This window comes from Mesocricetus auratus, unplaced genomic scaffold (genome assembly GCF_017639785.1).
Source record: "Mesocricetus auratus isolate SY011 unplaced genomic scaffold, BCM_Maur_2.0 Super-Scaffold_15014, whole genome shotgun sequence".
Classification (NCBI taxonomy): domain Eukaryota; kingdom Metazoa; phylum Chordata; class Mammalia; order Rodentia; family Cricetidae; genus Mesocricetus; species Mesocricetus auratus.
Window position 1 is genome coordinate 1,406,676 of NW_024429186.1, and position 24,666 is coordinate 1,431,341.

At 44.0% G+C, this 24,666-nt stretch overlaps 1 protein-coding gene across 1 annotated transcript in view; it reads left to right on the forward strand.

Moving 5' to 3' along the window:
• Positions 1-11,152: 11,152 nt before the first annotated feature.
• The window catches only part of Sp4 (Sp4 transcription factor), a 64,528-nt gene continuing 51,014 nt past the window's right edge, over positions 11,153-24,666 (forward strand). Inside the window, exons 1-3 of the mRNA XM_005084462.4 lie at positions 11,153-11,257; positions 11,705-11,814; positions 12,349-13,903. Coding sequence (XP_005084519.1) covers positions 11,251-11,257; positions 11,705-11,814; positions 12,349-13,903 — 1,672 coding nt within the window. The 5' untranslated portion in view covers positions 11,153-11,250. The remainder of the gene's footprint in view (positions 11,258-11,704; positions 11,815-12,348; positions 13,904-24,666) is intronic.

Genomic DNA, 24,666 nt, shown 5'->3' on the forward strand with positions numbered 1-24,666 from the left:
TAATTAATTAATTACACAGCCCTTACTTATGGGTCACTTACATACATAATTGAATTTCCTTCTGAAAATGTGTCAGATTGAAATCATTATTACCTCAGTCTTGCCATTGAGGGAACTGAGACTCATCAAGTGTAAGAAGTTTACCCAAATTTGACCAACTAGTCAAAGACTAATGGAAGACAAGGAACCAAGGTAGGCATAACTTCATTTCCTCTCTCCATTACCTTCATGCTGTTTCACAGATAGCAGAAACTCGTTTGAAAATAAACTCAGGTTGCAATTAACTGGTGCCAACTGCTCTCTTGATATGAGTTTACCGCAATACTGACAAAGCTTAAATTTCCAGAACTGCCAAAAAAAAAAATCAAACAAAAAAACAAGCCAAGGCAAACCAAACTAAAGACAAACCAACAAACAAAAAACTCCAATCTTTGATATCTGGCTTTGTGTTTTCTTTAAGAGCAGGAATCCAGTCTCATTTATTTACTTTTAATCCCTTTAAATCCTTGAGGAGTAGAACACACAGTTCCTGTGCCCACTGGTGGGAGTCATGCCCCTGTTCCGGTGGGACACAAGCTGCTTCTTCCCAGATTGGTCTGGTTTTGTCCATTTTGTCAACAGGAGTCCCTGTGTCATTTTTTTTTTTTTACTTTGTACATACAAACATGTGTCATGCCCAAACAGCATTCACTTTCATCTTGGGCACAGACACCTTCAGAAGAGTTGTGTGCTTTCTTTGGCTCAGGAGACCCTGATAATACCCAGCAAAAAGGCCCTGACTCTCAACTTTCTGAATACTTGCCTTTCGATAGCCCTGCTCCCAACAGATCTGTCCTCAGGGAGTGGGGAATCAGCCAAACACTGCCAATCCTCTGCCTCCACTACCTGGTCTTTGCTCGACTCCACTGATAGTCTCCAAGTTCTTTGTTCTTAAAACATGCCCCTCAATTTCAAGAAGTCGAATCTCCACTAATTCTAGATCTGATCTTGCTTTCAGAAATTTAAAATCTCCTTTAGGACACTCCCAAGAGGGTGTTCAATACCTCCCGTAAAGGGGCACTCTCTAACCCTGCATCTTTCATTTCCCACGGTTCTCTAGTACTACACAAATTCTTTATTTGAAACTTGGTTTATCCTTTGACCAGGAGAGTACTTTTTTTTTAATATGGCGCCAAATACATCTGACGGCATTCATGTATTGATCCTAGTTCTAGCTTCTGAAACTGCACAAAACAACCACAAAACAAAACAAAACAAAACAACAACAAAAAAAAACAATCCCTCTGTAATAGACCTGAAAGCACTTGAAGACGATTACAGTGCCTTTTTCCATTGACCTCCATGTTTCCAACCCTCCCTCCCTCCCTCCCTCCCTCCCTCCCTCCCTCCCTCCCTCCCTCCCTCCCTCCCTCCCTCCCTCCCTCCCTCCCTCCTTCCCTTCTTGCTATCTTGGCCTGTCTTTTCTTTCAATTGGTGGCATCCTTTAAAAACATTCAGGATGGTTTGACTGACAGAGGAGCAAAGACATCTTACTGTCACACTTGTTTGTGGAAGGCTTTACACGGACCATGATGAAAATTTATGATTGCTACATTTGTTGCAAGCCTCATAGCTTATCCAGTCATGTTGAACCTTCATTTTGCCGCCGACCCCCACCCCACCCCCTCACAACTTACTACCCCTGAGAAATCTTCCTAGGTTCTTCTGGGGATGGTGTTCGCACCCACATGATCTGCCAGGAAAAGGCCACGAATTTGGAACCCTCGGCGAGAGTGCTCTCTGTTATCTTTGAGAGACATGCTCTGGGAAGAGAACACACCCCCCGGCTGGTCTTGCCAATACCCCGCCCGGCCTTGCCAATACCCCGCCCATCGTGTCTGTACATGCTGAGAGACGTTGCTTCCTCTGTGTTCATCCATATTTCCCTGAGCTGCTCACTACAGCTGGATAAAAAGAAAATTTCTGGGGACACAACTCACTGGAAAGTACAGTGATGAATTGGGTGATGCTCACATTCATTAATAGGACTCATTTCAACCCCTTTGGCTTTTGTTTCCCTTGTTTCTTGTCAGGATGCCTTCTGTCTTGATAGGTACTCACCACCTCCCCTTCTAAGGTATACAAGCAGCACGCCCCTCCCCCAAATCCTGCCAAGAATGAGCCACTAGGAAGCAGTGCCATAGACTCTAGCCTCGAGGCTTTCCTTGCCTTCTTCAAAGAGGCTGCTGCTCTGATGCCTTGTTTGTTTTGTTGGACAAATTCTTCACTCATTTTAGGTGGAGGGATCTTCAAACTGCAAATCTATGATTCTCTTCAAGCTGAGGAGAGACATTCTCTCCTTGTTAAATTTTAATTGAATTGCTTTCTGTAAATGTTATGGTAAAGTGCTTTAAAGATGGCATGCATATGGACCCTGAAACCTCAAACGGCTACTTGTGACACCCCCCAGGCCATTATTTCCTCATGGAGAAGACCCTTGACCTACTTTGATGGCTCACTATATATTTAGAACTAGAAGAAAAAAGGAACTGGAGAATTATCCTAAATGATAATATAATCACTGAATCAGAAAGAAAGAACTTCAAATTAATTATTAAGTGCCTATTATGGAGAGAAGTTCATTTAGTCTTCTTAATAACTTTGTGTTATAGGAATTATCATGAAACTTTTACATGAAAATGAAGAAACTCAGGGAAATTAAGTAGCTTGACAGAGTACTGAGACAGGAGCCCTTGCTTGAAGATTCCAAATCCACTCACTTGCACGCTGCCTGACCTCCCTCACTTCGGAATGACTGAAACACAGAGGCCTGAACACCATGTTGCTGTTCTAACAAATCTGGTTTCTCACCAACCCATCAGAATTTGGGTAGGCATGAAATCCCTGGCTCGATAAATCAGAAAACAACCCAGGAGCGGTTTAAAAGGAAAGCTACGGTCCAAGGAGACGGCTCAGTGGTAGAACTCATGCCGAGAACACGAGGCCTTGGGTTTGCTCCCTCAAACAGTGGCAATGATAAAAGTTAAACAGGGTCTCATAGCCTTCCTCTCTTCTTTAAACCTTATGCTTAATTTTGAATTTATTTTTACATGAACTGCATATGTGCTCCCTGGAGCCGCGTCTCTTATGCATAGGCTGAGGAGTTGGTCTTGCTATAGAGTAGGGTGCCCTCCATAGGTGACTGACTTTGTTGTTAGAGAAAAATGAAACTCACATGGAAAGATCAAAAATTTGGGCATTAGCTTAAATCCCTGGACAATCTACTTTCAACTCAATCCATTTAGCTGTCTTAAGGGTTTCAGTGTGAATTTTTCAAATGTTCAAGAAAGCCTCTAAGACACTTTGGGACAACAGAATGTAATTTATTAAGGTCAAAACTTCCCCCCTCAAGCCTTTAAATTAAATTTTCAAATATTTGCTGTTTTTTTAAATAAATCTTTTAACAATTTTATTTATGCTACTCATTTATTATCATGTTATTTATTTCATGTTCATGGAGTTGGGTGTGCACATGCAGAGTTCAGAAGACAGTTTGCAGGAATCAACCCTCTCTTTCCACATGGGGGTCCTGGGGGTTGAACTCAGGCACAGTTCTCAGTGTCACCTACTTTTCTGAGAAAGAATCTCCATGTATACCCCAGGCTTGCCTGCAACTATATCTTCTGAATCAATCTCCTGCAACTTTTAAATATTGTTGTCAAGTCTCTCTATAGTAAAATAGGAGAATAAAAATGCTCTTATATGATCTTTGATTAATCTTTAAAAGCAATAATAGTAATGATAATAATTACTATTATTATTTTATATATGTGGGTATTTTGCCTTCGTGTAGGTGTACATTCCATGGGTATGCCTGCTGCACACTGAGGCTAGAAGGGGGGGTGGATCCCCTGGAACCGGAGTTAGAGATGTCTGTGAGCCACCATATAGTGCTGGGAATTGAACCCCAGCCCTCTGAGAGCTCAGCCAGAACTTTTAAATTCAGAGCCATCTGTCCAGCCCTAATCTGTGATTTTTCTTGATCCCCAAACAGACATAAACTTTTTCTAAATAAGTCTACGTAGGAAGTCAGTAAATTTCATTAAGGCATATTCTTAAATATAATATAGTTAATTCTTCCAAAAATTTGAGTGCCTAAAATGACACATTCACAACCGAAACGTTTAGGTTATGAACTATAGTAGATACCAGTCTACAATGAAGCAATACAAACACATTGCTTTATTTGTCCTGGCTACTAGGAAACTTGGAGTCAAAATTAAAGCTCAGATAAAATATATGCTGACACAATTGGTGTACAAATTTTTTCTTTTATATTGGATCTGATTTTTATATTCAATCCCTATGTTACTGTCTTATGACATATTACAGGTCCTTTGTGAGAAGAGATGTTATGAATAGAAATAAATAAGGAAACATAACCGGGATGTTAGTATTACTAGGTGCCCTTGGGATAGTTCAGAGAATCCATAACCATCATTAAAAAAAAAATCAATGCCTGCATCTGCTAGGGTGGATAACTGGTCATAATGCCTGGGTGTTAACACTGTTCCCTTGGGAATGCATGTCTTCAGCCCTCTCTTATGGTGTATTTAACATCCAGTGTTTTAATTTATGCCACCCCAGGGTGCATGCCTGTGATCCCACCACTGCAAAGGCTGAGGCAGGAGAGTAGCCAGTTTGAGGTCATCCTAGGCTACGTAGTTCCCCTCCCAAAAAAATCTAAGAAGTTACTTTTTTTAAATATTGATCATGTACTAAATCTTGAAATGTCACTGACTCATTAAATACACACAGAATGCTTATCATGGGCTAGGCATTCTAGGGAGTGGAGAAAATAACTCCATCCAAGGAGTAAAAAGAAAAAAAAAAACCCTGTATCTATATTTTTAGTGTGCTGTGGAAAATATGTACTTGGGTTGGTATTATCCATTGAATAACAGAGTTCAAATCATATCATACAGAATATGACAGAAAAAGACAATACATTGGGGAACTACACTAACAGCGTAAAAGATATGCCAGCCGTAATGCCACACAGATACATTCAGCTCACAAAACTGGTAAGAGAAAAAAAAAGAAAAAGAAAAAGAAAAAGAAAAAGCAACACTGTACAAAACAGAAGAGAGAAGGAGATACACAAGCAACTTGTTGTGTTGGGAGAAGCACATGGGCTTCAAAGCAAAGGCGCCTGAGTTTTCCCTGGCAGTCAGACAGATGCACTCTACCTGACACAGCTCCAGTGACTGAGCAGGCTGGAGACAATCAATGCTGGTGAAATTACAGAGACATGAGCACTGTCATATTCAACTAGGAGGATATATGGGACAAAATAAGCCCTTTTATGCAGTCATCTTATTGTAGCTATTAAAAAATCTTTGCTGGTACTGGAACAAGTATGTTTATTATGAATTATTTACAGCCAGGCACAAACAGTTCTATGAATAACAGTATTCGTGTCGAGTAAAATGTATCCCAAGCATCAAGTAATAGATTGTACTAAAACGATAACTTCAATTTATATTTTTTCCTGTCTGATATTTATAATATATTAAGGCACCAGAAAGGGCAGTTTGTGCATATATGGCTGGACGTGTGTTTGTATGTGTAATTTTATATTGAAATCTCACACTCAAGTATGAACACAGGTATAATTTATGGAAGCCAAAGTGACAAACATCAATAGTTAACACTAATGACTTCAGCGTTTCAGGAGAAACTACGTGAAATAGAGAGGCTTTTATTGTACATATGTCTTTATTTGGTTTGTTAAAACTGACTGTTTTTAATGATAATAACAAGTAAATGGGCAGGTGTATTTGATAATTCCCTAAAAAAATTATTCTTGCCTGGAAGTAGTGTGCTTGCCTTGAATGAATATGTTTCAAGTTTGACCTCCAACACTATAAAGTAAAATAAAAAATTAAAATGCCAACTAGCTAACTTTTTACCTTATTCATTCCTCTCTCTCTCTCTCTCTCTCTCTCTCTCTCTCTCTCTCTCTCTCTCTCTCTCTCTCTCCCTCTCTCCTTCCCAGTTGCAAGGACAGAATCCAGGCCTCATGTATACTAAGGTTTGAGCTATACTTCTAGAGAGCTAACAAGGAGAGTTTACCAAACACTATTATTCCAGGAAAGTTTAATGCCACTCATTTCCTAAAATAACTTTATACAATGATAATAATATCGTATTTACTGTTCAGCCTGAAGGACGGTGGCCCAGAGAGGTCAATATCACTTGCCCAAGACTATACCTTTACTGGTAACAGACTAGGAAGTAAATCCAAGTAATTCGCTTTCAGTGATATGTTCTTCTAGCAAAAATCCAACGAATGATCCCTTTACCAGTAAGGGAAAAAAATGGACCAAGCACTAACAATTGGTGTATTTTGGAAAGTTAGCATTTTAAACACAGATTTGCTGCTGCTGTCCAAGGTCTCTCTTTGCTGTACAGACTAGCACTGAGCTGGTGCTGAGATTACTATGTGTACTATGGAACCAGGTTATGCTGTATGTTTAGATTGCCAACTTTATAGTCTTAAGAAACCGATTTTGTTCATTGTTTCCACTTTTACAATAAATTGCACACGTTGATGTAATGTTTTGTCTTATGCTATGCCCCAGTAATTGTCAAAAACTAGTCATTCCATCCTAATTTGAATCAACAGCAAATAGAACTAGACAACATCAGAAACTTGACATGTTAAAAATAGTGAAATGTAGTGCTTTTTGATTACTTTTTATCTTCTTTTTTTAAGTTGGTTTTTTTTGAGATAAGGTACTGCTATATATAGTCTTGAACTTACTATGCACACTAGTCTGTGCTAGAACTCATTGGTGAACCTCCAGTCTCTCTCTAAAAAAAAAAAAATCTCGAATTAAAAGTCTTGAAGTTGTACCTTAGCATTCCATGAAGGAACTGAGCCAAGCTATCAACTCTAGCTGCTCATACACAGGCAGCCTGGGTGCTTATCTACATTTGTTACTTGGCCATTTATATTTGATAACGCCACTTAACAAACATTATTTCAGCTTTTAAAAGGCCCTCACGTTCACAGTCAACTTTTACCTATTTTCTTGCAGACATTCTATACCAAGCCTTAATTATTTCGAATTTTTCCTGCTTTCTAAAAATGGTTGTTACTGGTTACGAAATTTACCTTTTAAACATAGTTTCGACACTTTCCAGGCCTCTTTATGGTATCGTGCAAGGCTCTCTTACGTACTAACGAGGCCACTTGTAAATACACCCTTTGAGCTGGTGTCTGATTCTCGATTAGCTACTTTCATTCAGTGTGCTTTGGGGAAGGGTGGACAGTAAATGTGGAACTGTCCTAGGCTTGATGCTTCTCTAAGCCTTTTTTGATATCTACTTCCGAGAGAGAAAACGAAGCAGTTCAATGGTTATTCCAGAAAGCGACCCTTTTAAAGGAATTACTCAGAAAAGGAACCTTTCTCTCATTAGTGTCGTATCTGGGCCCAAGTTTCTTCTTCTAAATGATTCAAACAAGCAACCTCCAGAGCTGCTTCGATCCCATGCAAGCCCAGAGCCCTAAAGCACATCCAGAGTCCTGCCAGCTAACTTCTGATTGGTTCCTTGTCATGAGGAGGGTTTCTGACCTCCTAGTGACTAGAACAGGCCCAGCAAGGTCAGACATGTGCTGAGTCAGAGGCCTACATGTCCTTTCTGCAGCCTGTCATGGCTGCTAAAGCAGGGGGCTGGCTGGGTGAGGGTCTGGCTCCTTCACACTTAACAAAGGCAAGTAGAGATGTGTAGTTGAGGAGAACAATAAGGTCAGTGGGTAGAAAAATTACCGCTGGGAAAGACCAGAGTGGAAGGGGACCCTGTCAGCCCTATTTGACGAGACTACCACCGCTGAAGGGTGAGATCGAGGGTAGGAGACTGTCGCTAAACTGACCCATCAGGTTTCTTGCTGAAACTGGACCAACCAAGCGAAGTTACTGAGTTTAGCCGACAGTCCAAGGTCAAGGCTAAGTTAGAAACGGGGTTCAGAGAACGACTCAAGTTTTGTCTTGGTTAGGGATTATTATTTCTGTATCAGAACCAGTCTCCATCGGTTTTTAAGGGCAGGGTCTTACTATGTTGCCCTAGCTGGCCTGGAACTCATTCTATAGACCAGGCTATCCTCAAATTCGTGAAGATCCACTACCTCTGACTCCCAAGTGCAGGAGTTTAAAGGAGTGAGCCATCGTGCTCCGCTAACATAAACTTCTTAAATTAACTGTTATGAAAAACAAGCAAAATGGCTTAAAGAAATGTTCAGTAAGCCACAGTATAAGAGTACATAGCTTAAACTGGGATGGTCGTATGGGAGCGGCTGTGCCCTCATCTAGTTAAAGCCTCCTGGTGCTTGGATAACAACATGATGGAGTCTGTAAGAAGTCGTTCATTTGTCACCAGGCCAATGTCTCGGGACTCAGACAGGGTTTTAATCAGCTCAGGCGGCTCTAACACAACCCACAGCTTATGAGCAACAGTTTTAGTCTTCACTATTTGGAAGGAGGCGGGTATCAACGTATGGGCAGTTAGGCTCTGGCGAGAGTCCTGTGGGTTGCAGACCATCAGGCAGGTGGTTGCACTTCACATTGGGGTGGGGGGGGCGGCAGAGCAAAGGACAGAAGTTCTAAGACCACCAAGTTTTACTCGTGAGAGCACCACTCTCACAAAACCTCATCTAACCATAAGGTCCCAGAGACTCAGCCCCAGAATAAGAACACGCTGAGGGACAGAGTTCCGGTACCCGAATTTAGATCTGGGGGATCCAAAAATCCAGTCCACAACAGCTAGGGGGAACGTTTGGACCGCCCTCAAAAAAGCGAGAGGGTTGTCGCTGTTTCCTGGATACCAGCATATCCACTTATCAACAGGGTGCAGGGACATTTGGGACATTATGTAAATCCTTACTCTGATACTACTTCTCCGAGGCAGGTTTTTCTAAAGTAAACTCCAGGGAACACTCCAGTTCTTATCTTGTCTTCTTCATCCACTGGTGGCGAGCTGGGTGGGGACAGGGCTGCCTCTGTAAACATGAGGTGCACTTCTGAGCTTTCCAAGACCCCGGGAACTGGGATGTGCATGGAAGCAGACCACCGTGGAGTCTTCCAACTCCTAAGATGGAGTAGGCAACGTGTAAAATTCTTGGTTCGAGCTGCTTTGTTTTACTGCCATGCTTTTTGTTCATCAGCCCAAAGACTTGAACAAGGAAAACACGAGTCAAGTACAGCACCAGAGACTTCCTCTATCACCTAGCAACACGTCAGCCTTGGGCACTAGACAAGAAACACCCAAACCTACGTGTGTGTGTGTGTGTGTGTGTGTGTGTGTTCACGTCAACGAACCAGGAGGGCTTTATAAAGCCTAGTGCCTTAATGGTGTCCCGTCCCAAAGTTCCTATCGAGGCTCACTTCTAGCTTTGGTACATTTCACCAGTCCCTGGTAAATTTTGTCCCTGGCATCATCTTGACTTCATGTCTTTGGAGAGAGAGAGGCTGTGGGTGGGGGCAGCCGGGCCCAGGAGCATTTGACAAAGTGCCTTGCACAACAGCTGGGTGCGAGCGCCACTGGCCTACAAGCTTTACCGCTAAAACCACGAGCAGGGCTGACCCACATGCAAGCCGGGGCTATCCTTCGCCCGGGACAACCTTGTGAGGACCTCTAGGAGCGAGGAGCGCGCCAAGAACGCGCGGGGGCTTGCGAGGCGCCCTCGCTGCCGCCCTAGAAAGGCGGTCGGTCCAGTGCTCGGGCACCAGCGCCCGGCCGGGAGAGGACAGACAACCGAAGGGGAGCATGGAAGCGCCTGCTCGGTGAGCGAGCGCGCGCGCCCGCCCGCCCGCCCGCGCGCTCGCAGGGCAGGCCTCGCGCTCGGACCGGAGGGCCCCCAGCGAGCCAGGTGAGCAAAGAGAGCGGGGCGCGGGGGATGCGGCACCCCCGGAGTCAGCTTCATTCAAACCGGGAGGACGGCAGACCCCGCCTCCCTCCCTCCGCCGCCGCCGCCTGCTCAATCGCCGCGCGCTCTGGGTGTGAGCTCGCCCCGCGGGGGAGCGGCTTTCAGCTGAGGAGGCGGTGGCAGAGGCGGTCCGGGCAGCCCCGTTCGGCCGATAGGCCCAGGCGAACAACACCCATTTCCCCACCCCCCCCCCACACCACACCTCCCCAGCGCTGGGCTCAACTCCCACTCGGCCCCGGCCACGCCCTGCTGCCACCGCCCCCTCGGGCAGCTCTAGGCTCCGCAGCCAGGCCGCGCTCGGGGGTGGGTGGGTGAGGGGTGGGGTTGGGGGGGGAGGGCGGGAGGAAAGGCGGCGCCTCGTCCAGAAACTACAAGACCCGAAAGCCTTTGCGGCAGAGGCCCGTCCCGCCCGCTCCTCCCACGGCGTCACCCAATGAGAGCCGAGCCAGGGAAAAAGGGCGCCCGGGTCCGGATGCGCCTTAAGGAAAGCCATGCTCAATCCTGCCGGGGGCAGCCGGCGGGTCGGCGGGGCGCGCGGGACGGCGGGGGCGGCCTCGGCTTCCCCGCGCTCGCCCGGGTCCCGTGGCCCTGCCTTCCGCCCGCGGTCCGCTTCCACTCCTTCCCGCCGGCCCCCCTCCCCGCAGGATGCCGCGGAGCGCTTTTGAGTGGAGGGCGCCGGGAACTGAGTAGGGGGGGCGGGATATCCTGAGACAACAAGTTTGGCTGTATATGGAGGGCCTGCCCGGTGGCACGCCGCAGCTAGCTCGCCCAGGGGCGCACGCACGCACGCACCGCGGGCCGGGAAGGCAGGAGCCGGACGGCGGCGGCGGCGAGCACCGGCGAGCACCGGCCCGGGGCCAAGGGGAGGAGACGGGGGCGGCCCCAGCGCCCCGGCCGCCGGCAGGTCGGCGGCCAATCCGCTGGGGGAAGGGGTGGAGAGTCGGCGGCGCCCGGCGGAGGCAGGCCCGAGGGGGGTGGGGAGTCGCGGCGCTCGCACCGCCCTGGCCCCGCCCCCGGCCCGCGCCGCCGCCCGCGCCGCACGCCGCCGCTTGTCAATCAAGGGCGAGTCAGCCGGGCTCGGGCGGAGAGAGGAGCTGCTACGCCACAGCCCAGCGGCGGCCATTCGCGGAAAAAGAGGCAGAGCCTGTGCCAGCTACAGCCTCCTCCGAGCCACCCCGGGCGGGCGGGCGGGCGGGCGGGACCGGCCTCTCCTCCCGCCTCGCCCCCACCCCCACCCACCTCTATCCCAGTGTCTCTGTGAGGGTTTGTCCTGTTAATGCGGGATGAGCGGTACGTATTCTCCACCCCCCTCGGTCTCCTTCGCCGCCTCCCTCCCCGTCCCCTCCCCGTCCCCTCCCTCCCCAGACCCTGCTCGCTTTCCCCCCTTCCCCGGGGCCGCCGAGATGCTGGAAAGGGGAGGAGGAGAGGGCGGGAGGGAACCAAGGGGGTGGGAAGGAGGGCTGTGTTTTGTCTTAATGTCTGAGCTAGAACAACCTCCTTCTGGGTGTTGCTCTGGGAGCCTATGGGTCGGGTTTCAAACCACGTTTTGTGAGAGCCCCCTCCTCCCTTCCCCTCCTTCTCTCCCCCCCCAGCCCCCCCTGCCGGTGTGCACAGATCGCGGGTTTATGGAGATTAATGTTCAGGAGGAGGGAGGAAGGAGGGAGGAGAACGAATAATAATAATAATCCTAATAACCTGTTGTCGTGTGTGTTGGGGTGGGGTGGGGGGTTGTTGCAGATCAGAAGAAGGAGGAGGAGGAGGAGGCGGCAGCGGCGATGGCTACAGAAGGAGGGAAATCCTCTGAACCAGAGAATAACAATAAAAAACCCAAAACCTCAGGCTCCCAGGTAAAAGCAAAAGCGTTAAAAAAAAATCAACACGAAGCTTTAGGGAAGATGGGGAGTTGTGCCCTCTAAATACCCATAAGTAAAAGAACAGAATAAATAATAAAAAAAAAATGTGTAGCCACTCAAAGCATCTACCTTTCTGAGTGAGGAACTTAAATTGTAAATTCACGAAGATTTCCCATTAGTGGAGGCTATAACGGTGTTCAGAATTACATCAGGAATTCAGACCGTTAGGAAAACAGTGTCTTAATTTTCCAAGGGCATTTTGAGTTTAGAAGAACAACTCTTCAAGAAAGTTTACCAGTAATTTCCTTTTTTTTTTTAAATTTAAACTTTTACGTAACAAGACTTGCATCCTTGTTCACGTAGCTCCTGCCTGCTTTCGTTCATACTTCCCCTTTGATTCTGCTGCCTATTGAGTGTGTTCTGGTACTTAGAGCTCTCTAAATAAATAACCCCTCCCACTACTGTCTTCCACTAAATCCACCCACTTTTTTCCCCCCTCCCTCTCCTTTCCCCTCCCATTTTGGGTAGGACTCTCAGCCCTCTCCTCTGGCTTTACTGGCAGCTACTTGCAGCAAAATAGGGACTCCTGGTGAGAACCAAGCAACTGGACAGCAGCAGATTATCATAGACCCAAGCCAAGGACTGGTACAACTTCAGAGTCAACCACAGCAGCTGGAACTGGTGACAACGCAGCTTGCTGGAAACGCCTGGCAACTTGTTGCCTCCACTCCTCCTGCTTCAAAAGAAAATAACGTTTCCCAGTCAGCTTCTAGTTCGTCCAGTTCTTCCAGCAGTAATAACGGGAGTTCCTCTCCTACAAAAACTAAATCAGGTAATTCGTCCACCCCTAACCAGTTCCAAGTCATACAAGTACAGAACCCAAGTGGTAGCGTCCAGTACCAAGTGATCCCCCAACTTCAGACGGTGGAAGGTCAGCAGATTCAAATCAACCCAACTAGTAGCTCATCTCTACAGGATTTGCAGGGTCAAATTCAGCTCATTTCCGCAGGTAATAATCAAGCTATCCTCACCGCTGCTAACAGGACAGCTTCTGGCAATATTCTTGCTCAGAACCTGGCAAACCAGACAGTCCCGGTCCAAATTAGACCCGGTGTTTCAATACCATTGCAGTTGCAGACCCTCCCTGGTACTCAGGCTCAAGTTGTGACAACCCTACCAATCAACATTGGAGGAGTGACTTTGGCCTTGCCAGTGATCAATAACGTGACCACCGGAGGAGGGACTGGGCAAGTTGGCCAGCCGACGGCTACCACCGATAGCGGGGCTTCTAATGGGAACCAGTTAGTTTCTACGCCGACCACCACCGCTTCTGCCAGTACTATGCCTGAATCGCCCTCCTCCTCCACGACCTGCACGACCACCGTGTCCACGTCTCTGACAAGCAGCGACACGTTAGTGAGCTCAGCAGACACGGGCCAGTACGCGGGCACGTCGACCAGTAGTAGTTCTGAACGCGCCCTCGAAGAGCCCCAGACACCTGCTGCTGCTGAGTCTGAAGCTCAGAGCTCCAGCCAGCTTCAGCCCAACGGGATACAGAGTACACAGGACCAGTCCAGTTCTCTTCAGCAAGTGCAGATTGTAGGCCAGCCTATCCTGCAGCAGATCCAGGTCCAGCAGCCTCAGCAGCAGATTATTCAGGCTATCCCACCGCAGTCCTTTCAACTCCAGTCAGGGCAGACAATTCAGACCATCCAGCAGCAGCCTTTGCAGAACGTCCAGCTTCAAGCCGTGAACCCGACTCAGGTGCTTATCAGGGCTCCCACTTTAACACCTTCAGGGCAAATCAGCTGGCAAACCGTCCAGGTTCAGAATATTCAGAGCCTTTCAAATTTGCAAGTCCAGAACGCTGGGTTGTCTCAGCAGCTAACCATCACCCCAGTGTCTTCAAGTGGCGGCACAACTCTTGCTCAGATTGCTCCTGTGGCTGTTGCTGGCGCCCCAATAACTTTGAATACTGCCCAGCTTGCATCAGTGCCTAACCTTCAGACAGTGAGCGTTGCCAACCTGGGTGCTGCGGGCGTGCAAGTTCAGGGAGTTCCAGTAACAATCACTAGTGTTGCAGGTAAGCCACATCTTTTTCCTTGTGATGTGTTGTTAGCAGGGGCTGAGTAACCAGGGTCGTTGCCCCAGGCTCACTTTTAGAGTGGATACTCCTCTGAGGTGCACATCAAAATCGAACTGGACCGTGACACCAGCCACCACGCCTAGTTATCAGTGCGGTCCCTTTACTTCTGTGACTTTTAGCACTCGGTTTCAGTGTGTTGAATTTGTTAAATAATTAGTTATTTCATAAAGCATCATTTTCTGATTAGAGCCATGATTACAGAGATCATGATTTGAGTACACTTGAACTCTTCCGGAAGATGAGCTCATCTCTTCTTGATGGAAAGTTGGCTTAACTTGAATTGGTTATATGGTTGTGAGTCTGCTGAACTGCTAATTCTGTGTGATGAGGTTTTTAAATTAGACCTTCTCGTGTTTTAGCATTTTGTCTTTCAGGTATTTTTTCCCCTTTAATGTGTAGGGTAGTTTTAAAGTAGATACTGTTGTAGTTAAGATAGAAATTTAAGTTACAAATTTTTTCATTAAGTTTTATGTCTTTTTTTTTTTTGCTACACTCAGGGTTGTGACTTTAATGGAACTTGATGTATAAAATTTAAGGAAAAGTCTTATGGTCCTTGTGTTATCTGAATGTGTTTAGTGTGAGGTTAGTGAAAACAATTTAAAACGTAGATAATAAAATCTCACTAACTTGAACAAATTGTGGCCATCTTGTTTTTAAACCAGCTATAAGAACAGTTGTTATTTCTTATGCCTATAATTAGATACATCTGAAGTACTTAAAAACCTAGTTCTGTTAAGTCATATAATCTTTTGGGGGAGCAGCAGTTTTATTGTACCAAAAGTCTTACTGTACTTAGACTTCATTGATTCTGAGTTGGTGGAAACTGGCTTTGATTTCAATACTTTTGGTCTTTTCAAATTTTGTGAAATAAAAATTTCTATTCTTTGGTATTTTAAGGTGGAATATGCTTGCTCGTTTTGAGTGACCTTTTGCGAAACGAGGTGCAGAAAAATTGAGATGGGGTTCTTCCACAGTTAACACGTCAAGCCAATGTATACTTAAGAGTTGTCCATAGAGAGGCTACCCATTCAGGAGAACCTCATTATATCTTTATCTCTTATGTCTAGACCAGCACTACCCAATGGAACTTTGTGTGATGCTTGACAGGCAGTGTCTGTCCTATCCAGTGCTATCCACTAGTTCTACGAGGTGACTGATGACTGAACACGTAAAACCGTGACAGTAATATGACTGAGAAATTGAACTTCAAGTTTTATTTAAGTAGCCACATGTAACTAGTGCTCTTATGTTGACAGTGTATGTTGTCAAGTGTTTTGAGTGTGACTCTTCATCGAAAGTTCTTAGCACCCAAATATGTAAGTGGTGGTTCTGTTTCCAGCCCTTACTCTGCATAGTTCCTGCTCATCCTAAACATTAACTGGAGTATTTATTGGATAATAGTTTGCATTGTCAAAGCAGAAATTATTTCATTTACATTTCGTCTTGCCTGTTTAACATTATTGAGTTGTGGTTAATAGCATTGGGTAATGTATAAGCTAGTTTAGAGAATGGGCCAGTTCTACTCTCTCCAGAAGTTCCCTCTCACTAAGTGTGAAGGTAATCCAGTATTCTGACCCCCCAGTTCCTGGAATGGTGCATTATAAATAATGGAAGATCCATCTTTTAGCAGTAGAATTTGGGGACAGAGGCAGAATCAAGTGTCTAATCATCATTCGAGTCAGAAGGCAGAATTGAGAACAGGTGGTGCTAAGCCAAGTAATATGTGCCTGAGTGTGTTTTGCTAGCACATACACCATTTTAGTCCTCTCATTCCCCACACCCCAGTGACTCTGTGTACCAAACACTCCCACTAGATATGGTTATTCCTATATTTTCATGGGCTTTTATTTTTTTTTACAGAGTTTACATAGTTTAGGAGATCTGCTTAAGTGTGTAAGGGAAACTGAAGTCTACACATGAAGAATTTCCTCCCTGCTGAAACACAACAATTTACAGTTTTGTTGATACTTTGAAGAAATGACCGTAGTAGTATAAAGAGCAGAAATAGACCCTGATTTCTACAAGTTAAGTGCAGTTAACTTGAGCTTAGCTAATGGCAGTTTTGTCCTATTACCTAGCAAACTTGACAGTATTCTTTGAAGGCTTAGAACAGGAGAGCAATGCCCTAGAGTGGTTACAATGAATCTAATGACATGGCTTTGTTTTCATTCATTTCTCTTGTTTTTAACCTTTAAAACACAGTAGAACCAGAATGCTAAATGCTTTCTTAAGAAGAGGGAGACCACATGCCTATATCCCCCTTATACATAAGCTATACTTTAGAGTTAATGCCTTGGGTTGACATTTTCTGTTATTTCACGTTTTCTTTCCGGAATGGTGGTGTTGAATTTATGGAAAAATACTTACTGTTAATATTCACAGGTTTAGAAAGTGTTATTTTACTTTTAATTGACACATAATTTATGTACATAGTTGTGGGGTACAATGTGGTATTTCAGTATACTACACAGTGTGTAATGATAAGATCAGGATACCTATCACCTCAGACATTTGTCATTTCTTTGTCTTGGGATCATTCAAAATTCTGTTTGCTACTCTATTATTGTCACCCACTGCTATCCTACTATGCTGTAGGATAGAATCACGCAAGGCAAATCGAATGAACCCAGATTTTGAAGCTGAGGAGCTTCACAGTTTTATGAAACAAGAAGCATTTTTCCCCGTGGCAATATATTCAGAAAAATTGCTTTCTTCTCTCTGCTCTTATCTGAAAATACTCATTTTTTTCCTAGGCTAAGCATCTAGCATTTAATTAGTTAGGAGTGTAGTTATAATTAAATATTTGCACCCAATACGTGCTTTGTTTTCTTGTTGGGAAGACGAATTTGATGAATCACAACTGAGTTTATGTGCCTTTATCTGAGCCATGTCAGGTGGTTTGTACCTTTAATCCCAGATTGGGTGGCAGAGGCAGGCAGAGCTCTTGAGATATGTTTTCATTAAGTAAAGATAGAAGTGTTCTCACAATGCCCTCTGGTCTCCGGAAGTTACATCTTTTTATAAATGAAAGCTAATGGGTACTGTTGGTTTCTGTTTTCAGTGGTTAACCTGGAGTGGTCTACACTATCATGACGTAGGCCTTTTGCTTGATTAAGTGATTGTCAGTTTCAGTAGAAACTAAATTTTATGCCAGTTTTCCCATAAAGGAGGTTGAGACTTGATAAGATGTTGCTGACAATTCAAGAACTTGTCTCTTACATAATTCCTTTGCTTTTATAGGGAATTGAAGTCTAAAGCCTAGGGATATGATATGAAGCCAGGAATGGAAAGGCCAGTTCTTAATGACTGTTTAAGGACGGGAACCAGAGAACATAAAGCTTATATTGGATTTAGAAGTCCAAATTTAACTTAGTCAAATTAACATTTTAACATCTACCTTTTTTTTTCTGAATTACTCAAAGTAGAAAATAGGCTTGAAGTCTAATACAGACACTGTTTTTCTTTGTTGTATATGCTGTGTGGGTTTGGATTTTCCTTTTGGGGCATCTTAAAATCATACCTGTCTATATTATCTTCACAATTGTGCTTCCTTGTTTCCTTTTCAGAAGAGTCAGTTATTCTGTTACTTTTTCACTAAGACCGCCTGATACTATGTAAATAGACTGAACTTCATTGCATAAGGGACTTAAGTATAGGTTTTGAACTTACAGTTTGACTTTAGCCTTCAGAAGCTGCCTTTTTTTTTTCATAGAAGATATAAAAAGTACTCCTCGTAAAGCCACATTAGTTTTTAAAGGACATCTGTGATGGCTTGCTTTATGTCATCTTGACACAGGAGGGAACCTCAATTGAGAAAATGCCTCCATTAAGATTGGGCTGCAGGCAGGCTTGTAGGGCATTTCTTAGTGATTGATGTGGGAGGGCTCAGCTCCCTGTAGGTGAACTCCCCCTCCCTCCACCTCAGGCTGGCCCTGAAGAGCACTAACCCTAACCCTGCATCACCACCTCTTGCCTTCAAGTTCCTGCCTAGTTTGAGTTCCTGCCTTGGCTTTTCTCAAGGGATTCTAACTCAAGATACATAAGCCAAATAAAGCCTTTCTTCTCCATGCTGTCGTTTTTGGTCATGGTGTTTCAACACAGCAGTAGTAACCCTAACTAAGATGACATCTTTTGTTAGGAATTGAAGGGCAAAGGAGCAAAGAAGAATACTTCTCATTTCCTTTTCAGATTATTTGTTTTTTTTTCTTTATTTTCTTTCTTTCTTTCTTTCTTTCTTTCTTTCTTTCTTTCTTTCTTTTTTAATGACAGGGTCTCCCTGTGTAACTCAGGCTGGCCTCATATTTAAGCCCAGGTGGTATTGAGTTTATGATCCAACTTTCAGGAGTGCTGAGATTCAAGTGTTCCTGGCTGTTTTTCAGTTTCTAATTTAGAGAGCATGAAAGAAATACTTAAGGAATATTGGAACAAGCATTAAAACAGATTGAAGAGAAAATAGAAAAGGAAGCTCGATCAAGAAGGAAGCTAGGGAAGATGCCACGGGTAAACCTCGCAGAGATAACAGATTTACCAAGTGATAGCTTTTTAAAAAGTTCGAAAAGATCTTGGAGATTATAGCTTACAGTTGTGACCTTTTCATATTGCTGTGAGACCCTATTTTTAGAGGTATTTTATTTTACTGTTTTAAGTGGAGAGAGAGAGAAATGTGGGTCAGGTTCTCCAGTATTCCATTAAGTGCTTGGGGATGACTCTTTAAGGATTGAAAATAAAGGGGGGGGGGTGGGACTCTGATCTCAGACCATGCAAGTTCTGATCTGGGATGTACATAATGTGTGCCATTTTTACTGCTGAGCGAGTGAGCAAGTCGTGTCAAAGGAACCTGTCCTTGGTGAGATGAAAGCTTAATGAAATTGGCGTTACTGTTGTCCCACCCTCATTCCTTAGCCCTCTTTAGAAATGAGGAATCGAGTTCAGGAGGGTTGAGTGACATGTGTCCTGTGGCAGAGAACATCATCTTGGCTCCATTTGGTTTTTCCACCACATTTCTAGCTTATCCAAGTCTCTTATCAGCAGGTGGGAAAATAAAACTGAAGTTAGGACTTAGAGAATTAGAGCTATCTTGTTTGTCTTCTCACGGATAGACTGCCCCCATGTCACCTGGATACTCATTGCTGGCATATTAAATATTAAATATAATATTGTTGAAAGAGACTGCTCTCTGGGTCCGTTACTGAGCTTAATGTAGGACCTAGGTGGTGTTATTTTTTTCTTCTTCTTAGAAGACTAAGCTCAAGAGGACGTTTGTCTCAGAACTCTAGATGAGGCTGAGGCAGGAGGATTGTCACGAGTTTGAGGCCAGCCTAGCCCCCATAATTAATTTCACCCCACCTTGGACTACATAGAGATCTTATCTAAAAAAAATAAGAAATGAAAAAGTTTCTATGTATAATCCTCCAAGACATTTTTCTTTTCTGAAACAATAGCTAGAGATGGATTTTTAAAAAAATGGCATAAGTATCTTGCTTTATAGCCCTGGCTGACCTTGAACTCACTAGAAAGCCCAGGCTGACCTCATCCTCCTACCACTGCCTCCCTGAACTAGGATTTGATGGGTGTGTACATCATATATGGACATCTAAAGGAGGAAGAAAACAAGCATTTCCTGTAGCTAATAAGTGTTAGGTGCTGAGTTTGCATTCATAATATCAAACTACAGAATGTCATTTTATGGGTAGGTATAGTGTCCATATTACCAGCTGCCTCACTGACCTTTAGTTTCTTTAGGAATGAATACACAAGAAAAAAGACTCTAGCCGGGCGTTGGTGGCGCACACCTTTAATCCCAGCACTCAGGAGGCAGAGGCAGGTGGATCTCTGTGAGTTCGAGACCAGCCTGGACTACCAAGCGAGTTCCAGGACAGCCTCCAAAGCCACAGAGAAACCCTGTCTCGAAAAACCAAAAAAAAAAAAAAAAAAAAAAAAAAGACTCTGCAAGGATAAGACCACCGAGGAAGCACGTCTTGTCTTTAATAATACACAGTTTGCCTTAAACAGTCCATGTTTCTCTTGCTGTGATGTAAAGCCTTACCAGTTGTTAAAGGCATTTTTAAAACCTGATGTGAGTGTGAGTTTCTGCTTTGCTAACATTCTCCAAAATGTCATGCTGCTTTGTTTGCATTCTTAATCTATGCCCTTGTCTCACACAGAGGTCATAAGTGGCCACCCCGGTTTACAGTTTGAGCTTACTGTGGAGGTTTCAAGCACCCACGTGGGCACAACGTCAGTGGTGTCCTTTTGTCTTTATTCTGTTCTGTGTGTTTGGAATTAGTGTCCTGCAACTCGGACTGTCCTGCAACTGGCTGTGTAGTGGAAGGTGATACTAAACTTTTTAAAATTACACTTGAAAGTTGTGTTTATGGGGCAGGAGCATAGCATGTATGGAGGCCAGAGGACAGTTTGTGGGAGTCACTTCTCGCTTCCCGCCATATGGGTCACAGGAATAGAATTCAGGTCATAGGGCTTGGTGGCAAGCACCTTTACCCAGTTAGCCATTGCCAGCCCCGGCTTTAAATTCTCGATCCTCCTGTCTTCCACCCCAAGTGCTAGGAATACAGGTGTGCACCACCATACTAAGATATCAGTGTATCTTGATATCAACATTTCTGGTCGTGACTTCCCAAAGACTTCTAGATGATGGTTACACAGTTGGATGAAAAATTCATTGGTTGTCAACCATAATAGCTGTGTCTAATGCTTTGGTGTGAGAGTCTATCCTTAATACAGTGTAACTCCCCCCCCCCCATTGCCCTTTAAGTACAGGGCTGAAGGAATGGCCTTATTTACTGAACTCACAAATGAGAAAAGGCGGAGAGATGGCGCCAGCATGGTAGGAGACAGGTACGAGAGCCGGAGTGCATCGTAGGCTGGAATCATCAGTGGGGAGGTAGGTAAAGCAGTGAAGACACTCTACTTAAAGTAGGGGGAGTCAGGTGCCTACAGGGTGCAAAGCCTGGCTTCAGCAGCAGGGCTGGTGCAGATGGGATTTACTGGCTTCGTGTGGGTTGGGATTAAAGCCTCGTCTACGCTGCACTGCTGCATATATAGCCCCATTGTAAGTGGGATGGTAATAAGCCGGTGATCATAGCAAGGGCTCCTGGGATGAAGAATAGAAATTACTTAATACTAGCAATAGTCAGAGTGAGGGTTTTCACTGTTAAATAGAAACAAGTGACGGTGTGATGCCATCTTCAGTTTAGAATAGAAGGAGTGCTTTTATATTAGACCCCGGGGAGAAATATGTTGTTACATATGACAGCGGAGAGGAGGGACAGGAAGAGGAAGAGCTGAGCCAACGGGAGATTGGTTTCTTTGGGTAGTTATCTTTTATCATTAAAGGCTGATTACCCAACCGTCAGAGATTATAGATTATGGAAGAATTGCTCATGCTATATAGAAAGTTTGATTGGATCTAATTCTAAAATTTTAAGTACATGGATATTTAAATGTCTGGTCCTATATTGGGTACGTCTGTTTAGCATAGGGCCGGTGCACACTATAACTCTCTTAAATGTATGGTCCTATACTTGGTGATGGGAAAGTTAGGTGGTCTTACCCCCTCCCCCCTTGTTTTTAATGATAGAAGTGGTGTAAGGTCAGTTCTGGTGTACTGTGAATCTATAATCCACTCACAAGTACCTTTCTGCTTTCCATTATTTTTAGAACTCCTCTGTTAATTTTTCTGTTAGTTGAGCTTTATTGTGATGAGTGGTGTCTTTACATGTCTGTCGTGTCCAACACTGAACTTGTAGTTAAGATTCTTTATACCTTTAGCTGTTGTTGGTTTTGCCACCTCAACATGAACAGTATGATTATTCTTTTGTAAGTGAACTAGAAAAACAGTTGGAAAACCCAGGACACTAACTGAGCCCTAACTCCATGAAGCACTCACACAGCCTTAAGTATGTTTATTTAACCCGTGGAGTATGCAGATCCAGAACATGCGGGTTTCTTCAATTTGTTTTGCTTTCATTGTTGTTTCATGAGCTCAAAATATCTACTGGGGAAGTATTTGTAAAATGTTCAAACTGAAGAACATTTTGAGTAAAGAAAAAAAAAGCGTTTAGTCAAATATCAGAAGGTTCTTCTACATCAGGGATGGTAGGACTTGGCCTGCTCCCCGTTGATCAGAGAAGTGGGCTCCTGTAGTGTGTTTATTGTTGGTCACTGCAGACACAGGTAACAAGATTAGGAGTTAAAACTTAGACTTTACTTGGATGCTGCCTTTCATTAATGACTCCCATTAGCTGTAACTGGTCAAAGAGTGATAGACATTCATCCCTCCTTTATTTGATAGTGTTATGCAGATGAGACCAGGTAATATGTTTAGAAATGGATTTTATGTGTTATAATCAAAACTTTATGTAAGGTAGTAAAATCTCCACGGATTACCACTCATTAGAAAAAAATGTAGTCAAGTGGGAAACCACTCCTTTAGGTGTGAGTATTTTTACTTTTATGAGTTACAGTCCTAAGTGAAATTTGGGAGGCAGCATTCAGAAAGCTTTGATCAATAGACATCCAAGGATACAGGGACAGGTATGTCTGTACAGCAGAAGCTATGTGTTTGCCTGTAGTAAGAAACAAATGTCTGCTCTATTTCCTGCCTTTGTTAGGTCCTATGAAATATTCACTTTTCTTGAAAGGATGCTTGTGTGTATCAGCAGCTGTCTGCGAGCTTTTAAGTACTGGGTTTTGAAGTGTAGGAAACAGGTGAGATTGGGAATGTGATGTACGTTGGCAAAGCAATCTGTGGAGAGGTAGGACTTTAAACAGGCTCAGTGACTGGACTACAGAGTGGACTTTGAGCCCTCAGGAGTGGAGACGTGAAGAAGATATCTTGAGTCAAGCTGTTGAACTTGCAGTAAGCTTACTGGAACCAAAGCTTGGAAAAGCATAAAGCACTGGTGGGGAGGTTTATAGATTACACACAACAGCGGCGGTCTCGTGTGATTTATTGCCTTGTAAGACATAGGTTTCTACATTTAAAATCTTTTCAAAATCAAATACCTTAATAATCAAAGACATTTGATACTTTAGTTAGCAGGATGATTTCTTGTGGTCCTTTGCATCTTAGACCAATTAGAATAGAATGTACTTATGCTTTCAATTTAAATTGCAAGTACATTATATACATATGTGTAATTGGAATTCTATGTGGTACTTGGTCTTAGAAGCCATGAAGGAAGGCTCTAGAAGCCCATAAGAGAGAACAAACAGTTCTACTTACATTGTTTTGGGTAGGAATGGTTTGAGGAAGAGGGTGCAACTAAAAGATAAGCTTTCAACCCTGTCTCGAAAAACCAAAAAAAAAAAAAAAAAAAAAAAGATAAGCTTTCTAGTTGTACATCCACATGTAGTTTGGATTTTTCATTAGGGTGTGTGTGTGTGTGTGTGTGTGTGTGTGTTGGTTTGTTTCAACGCTAAGTTTTACTATGTATGTAGCCCCTGGCGATTCTGGAGCTTACTTTGTAGAGTAGGCTGGCCTTGAAATCAGAGTTCCTCCTTATGGACAGAAATTTCTGTCTTACCCAGCCCAATAGCCATTTAGTTCCAAATAAGCACACAGAGGCTTATATTAATTATAAACTGTTGGCCGATGGCTCAGACTTCTTATTGGCTAGCTCTCTCTTAATTTCAGCCTTCACCAACTCACCTCTGCATTCCTCTTCCCAGATTCACCTAGTCTGGTAGCCCCGCCTATGCTTCCTGCCTGGCTACATCCTGCCTGTGCATTGGCTGAAACAGCCAATAAGAGAAACGTGTATTCACAGCCAGTAGAAGGACATCCCCCATCACCTCCTACCTACCTCTGCCCCTTGAGTGATGGATTAAAGACTGGCAACGCCACACCTGGTTTCAAGTAGTAATTTTTATGCATAACATTTAGACATGGATCAAGGAATAATTTCATATTTAGGATAGAATCATAAACTTCACGTAGGCTGTAGTTCTGTCTTATACATACACACATACATGCATATACATATATACATGTATGTAATACATACCTTCAGCCACCAGTAAGTTCTGTTTTTAGTCTCTATTATCTTGATCCTGAATTAAGAGAAACTGCACAGCTGGAGCGGAAGGAGAGAGAGAGTATGTGATCATAACAGCATAATGCTTCATGAAGGGACTGTATACATCTCATTTATCTATGCTGGTAATTTGCAGGTGATGGGAGTTTTAGGGGATAGGAAAACATTGCCCTGTTCCCTCTGAAATTATATTCAGAGGGGTTGGTGTGGTTCTGTGGACACCTAGTTCTGTCACCACAGCCTGAAATGATGTAGATCCCTTGTAATATGGCATTACAGTCAGTGGGGGATAGTATGGTCCTGTGGATACCTAGTCCAGTAACCACAGTGCCGTGTTTACAGAAGCAGACCTGCTTATGCACAGGTGTATAGGAGCCAGATAGTGCTCTGTGCTGTGGTAAGTGGTTCCTGGGCCTGGGGTGGGGCAGGAGGGGTGGGAAGCTCTATTCAGGTTTAGAGGAGGAGTTCTGTTCAAGGGAGTTGAAGAAGAGAAAAAAAAAAGGATGATTTAGATGAGTGTAATTCTAAGCACTAACTGGATTGATTTAGGAGCCTCAGGGCAAGTGATTTTTTTTTTTTAAGTCTGGTTAGCTTTCCTGGCTATCTAGGTCTACATGTGAACCAATCTGAAAATGTAAACAGTTG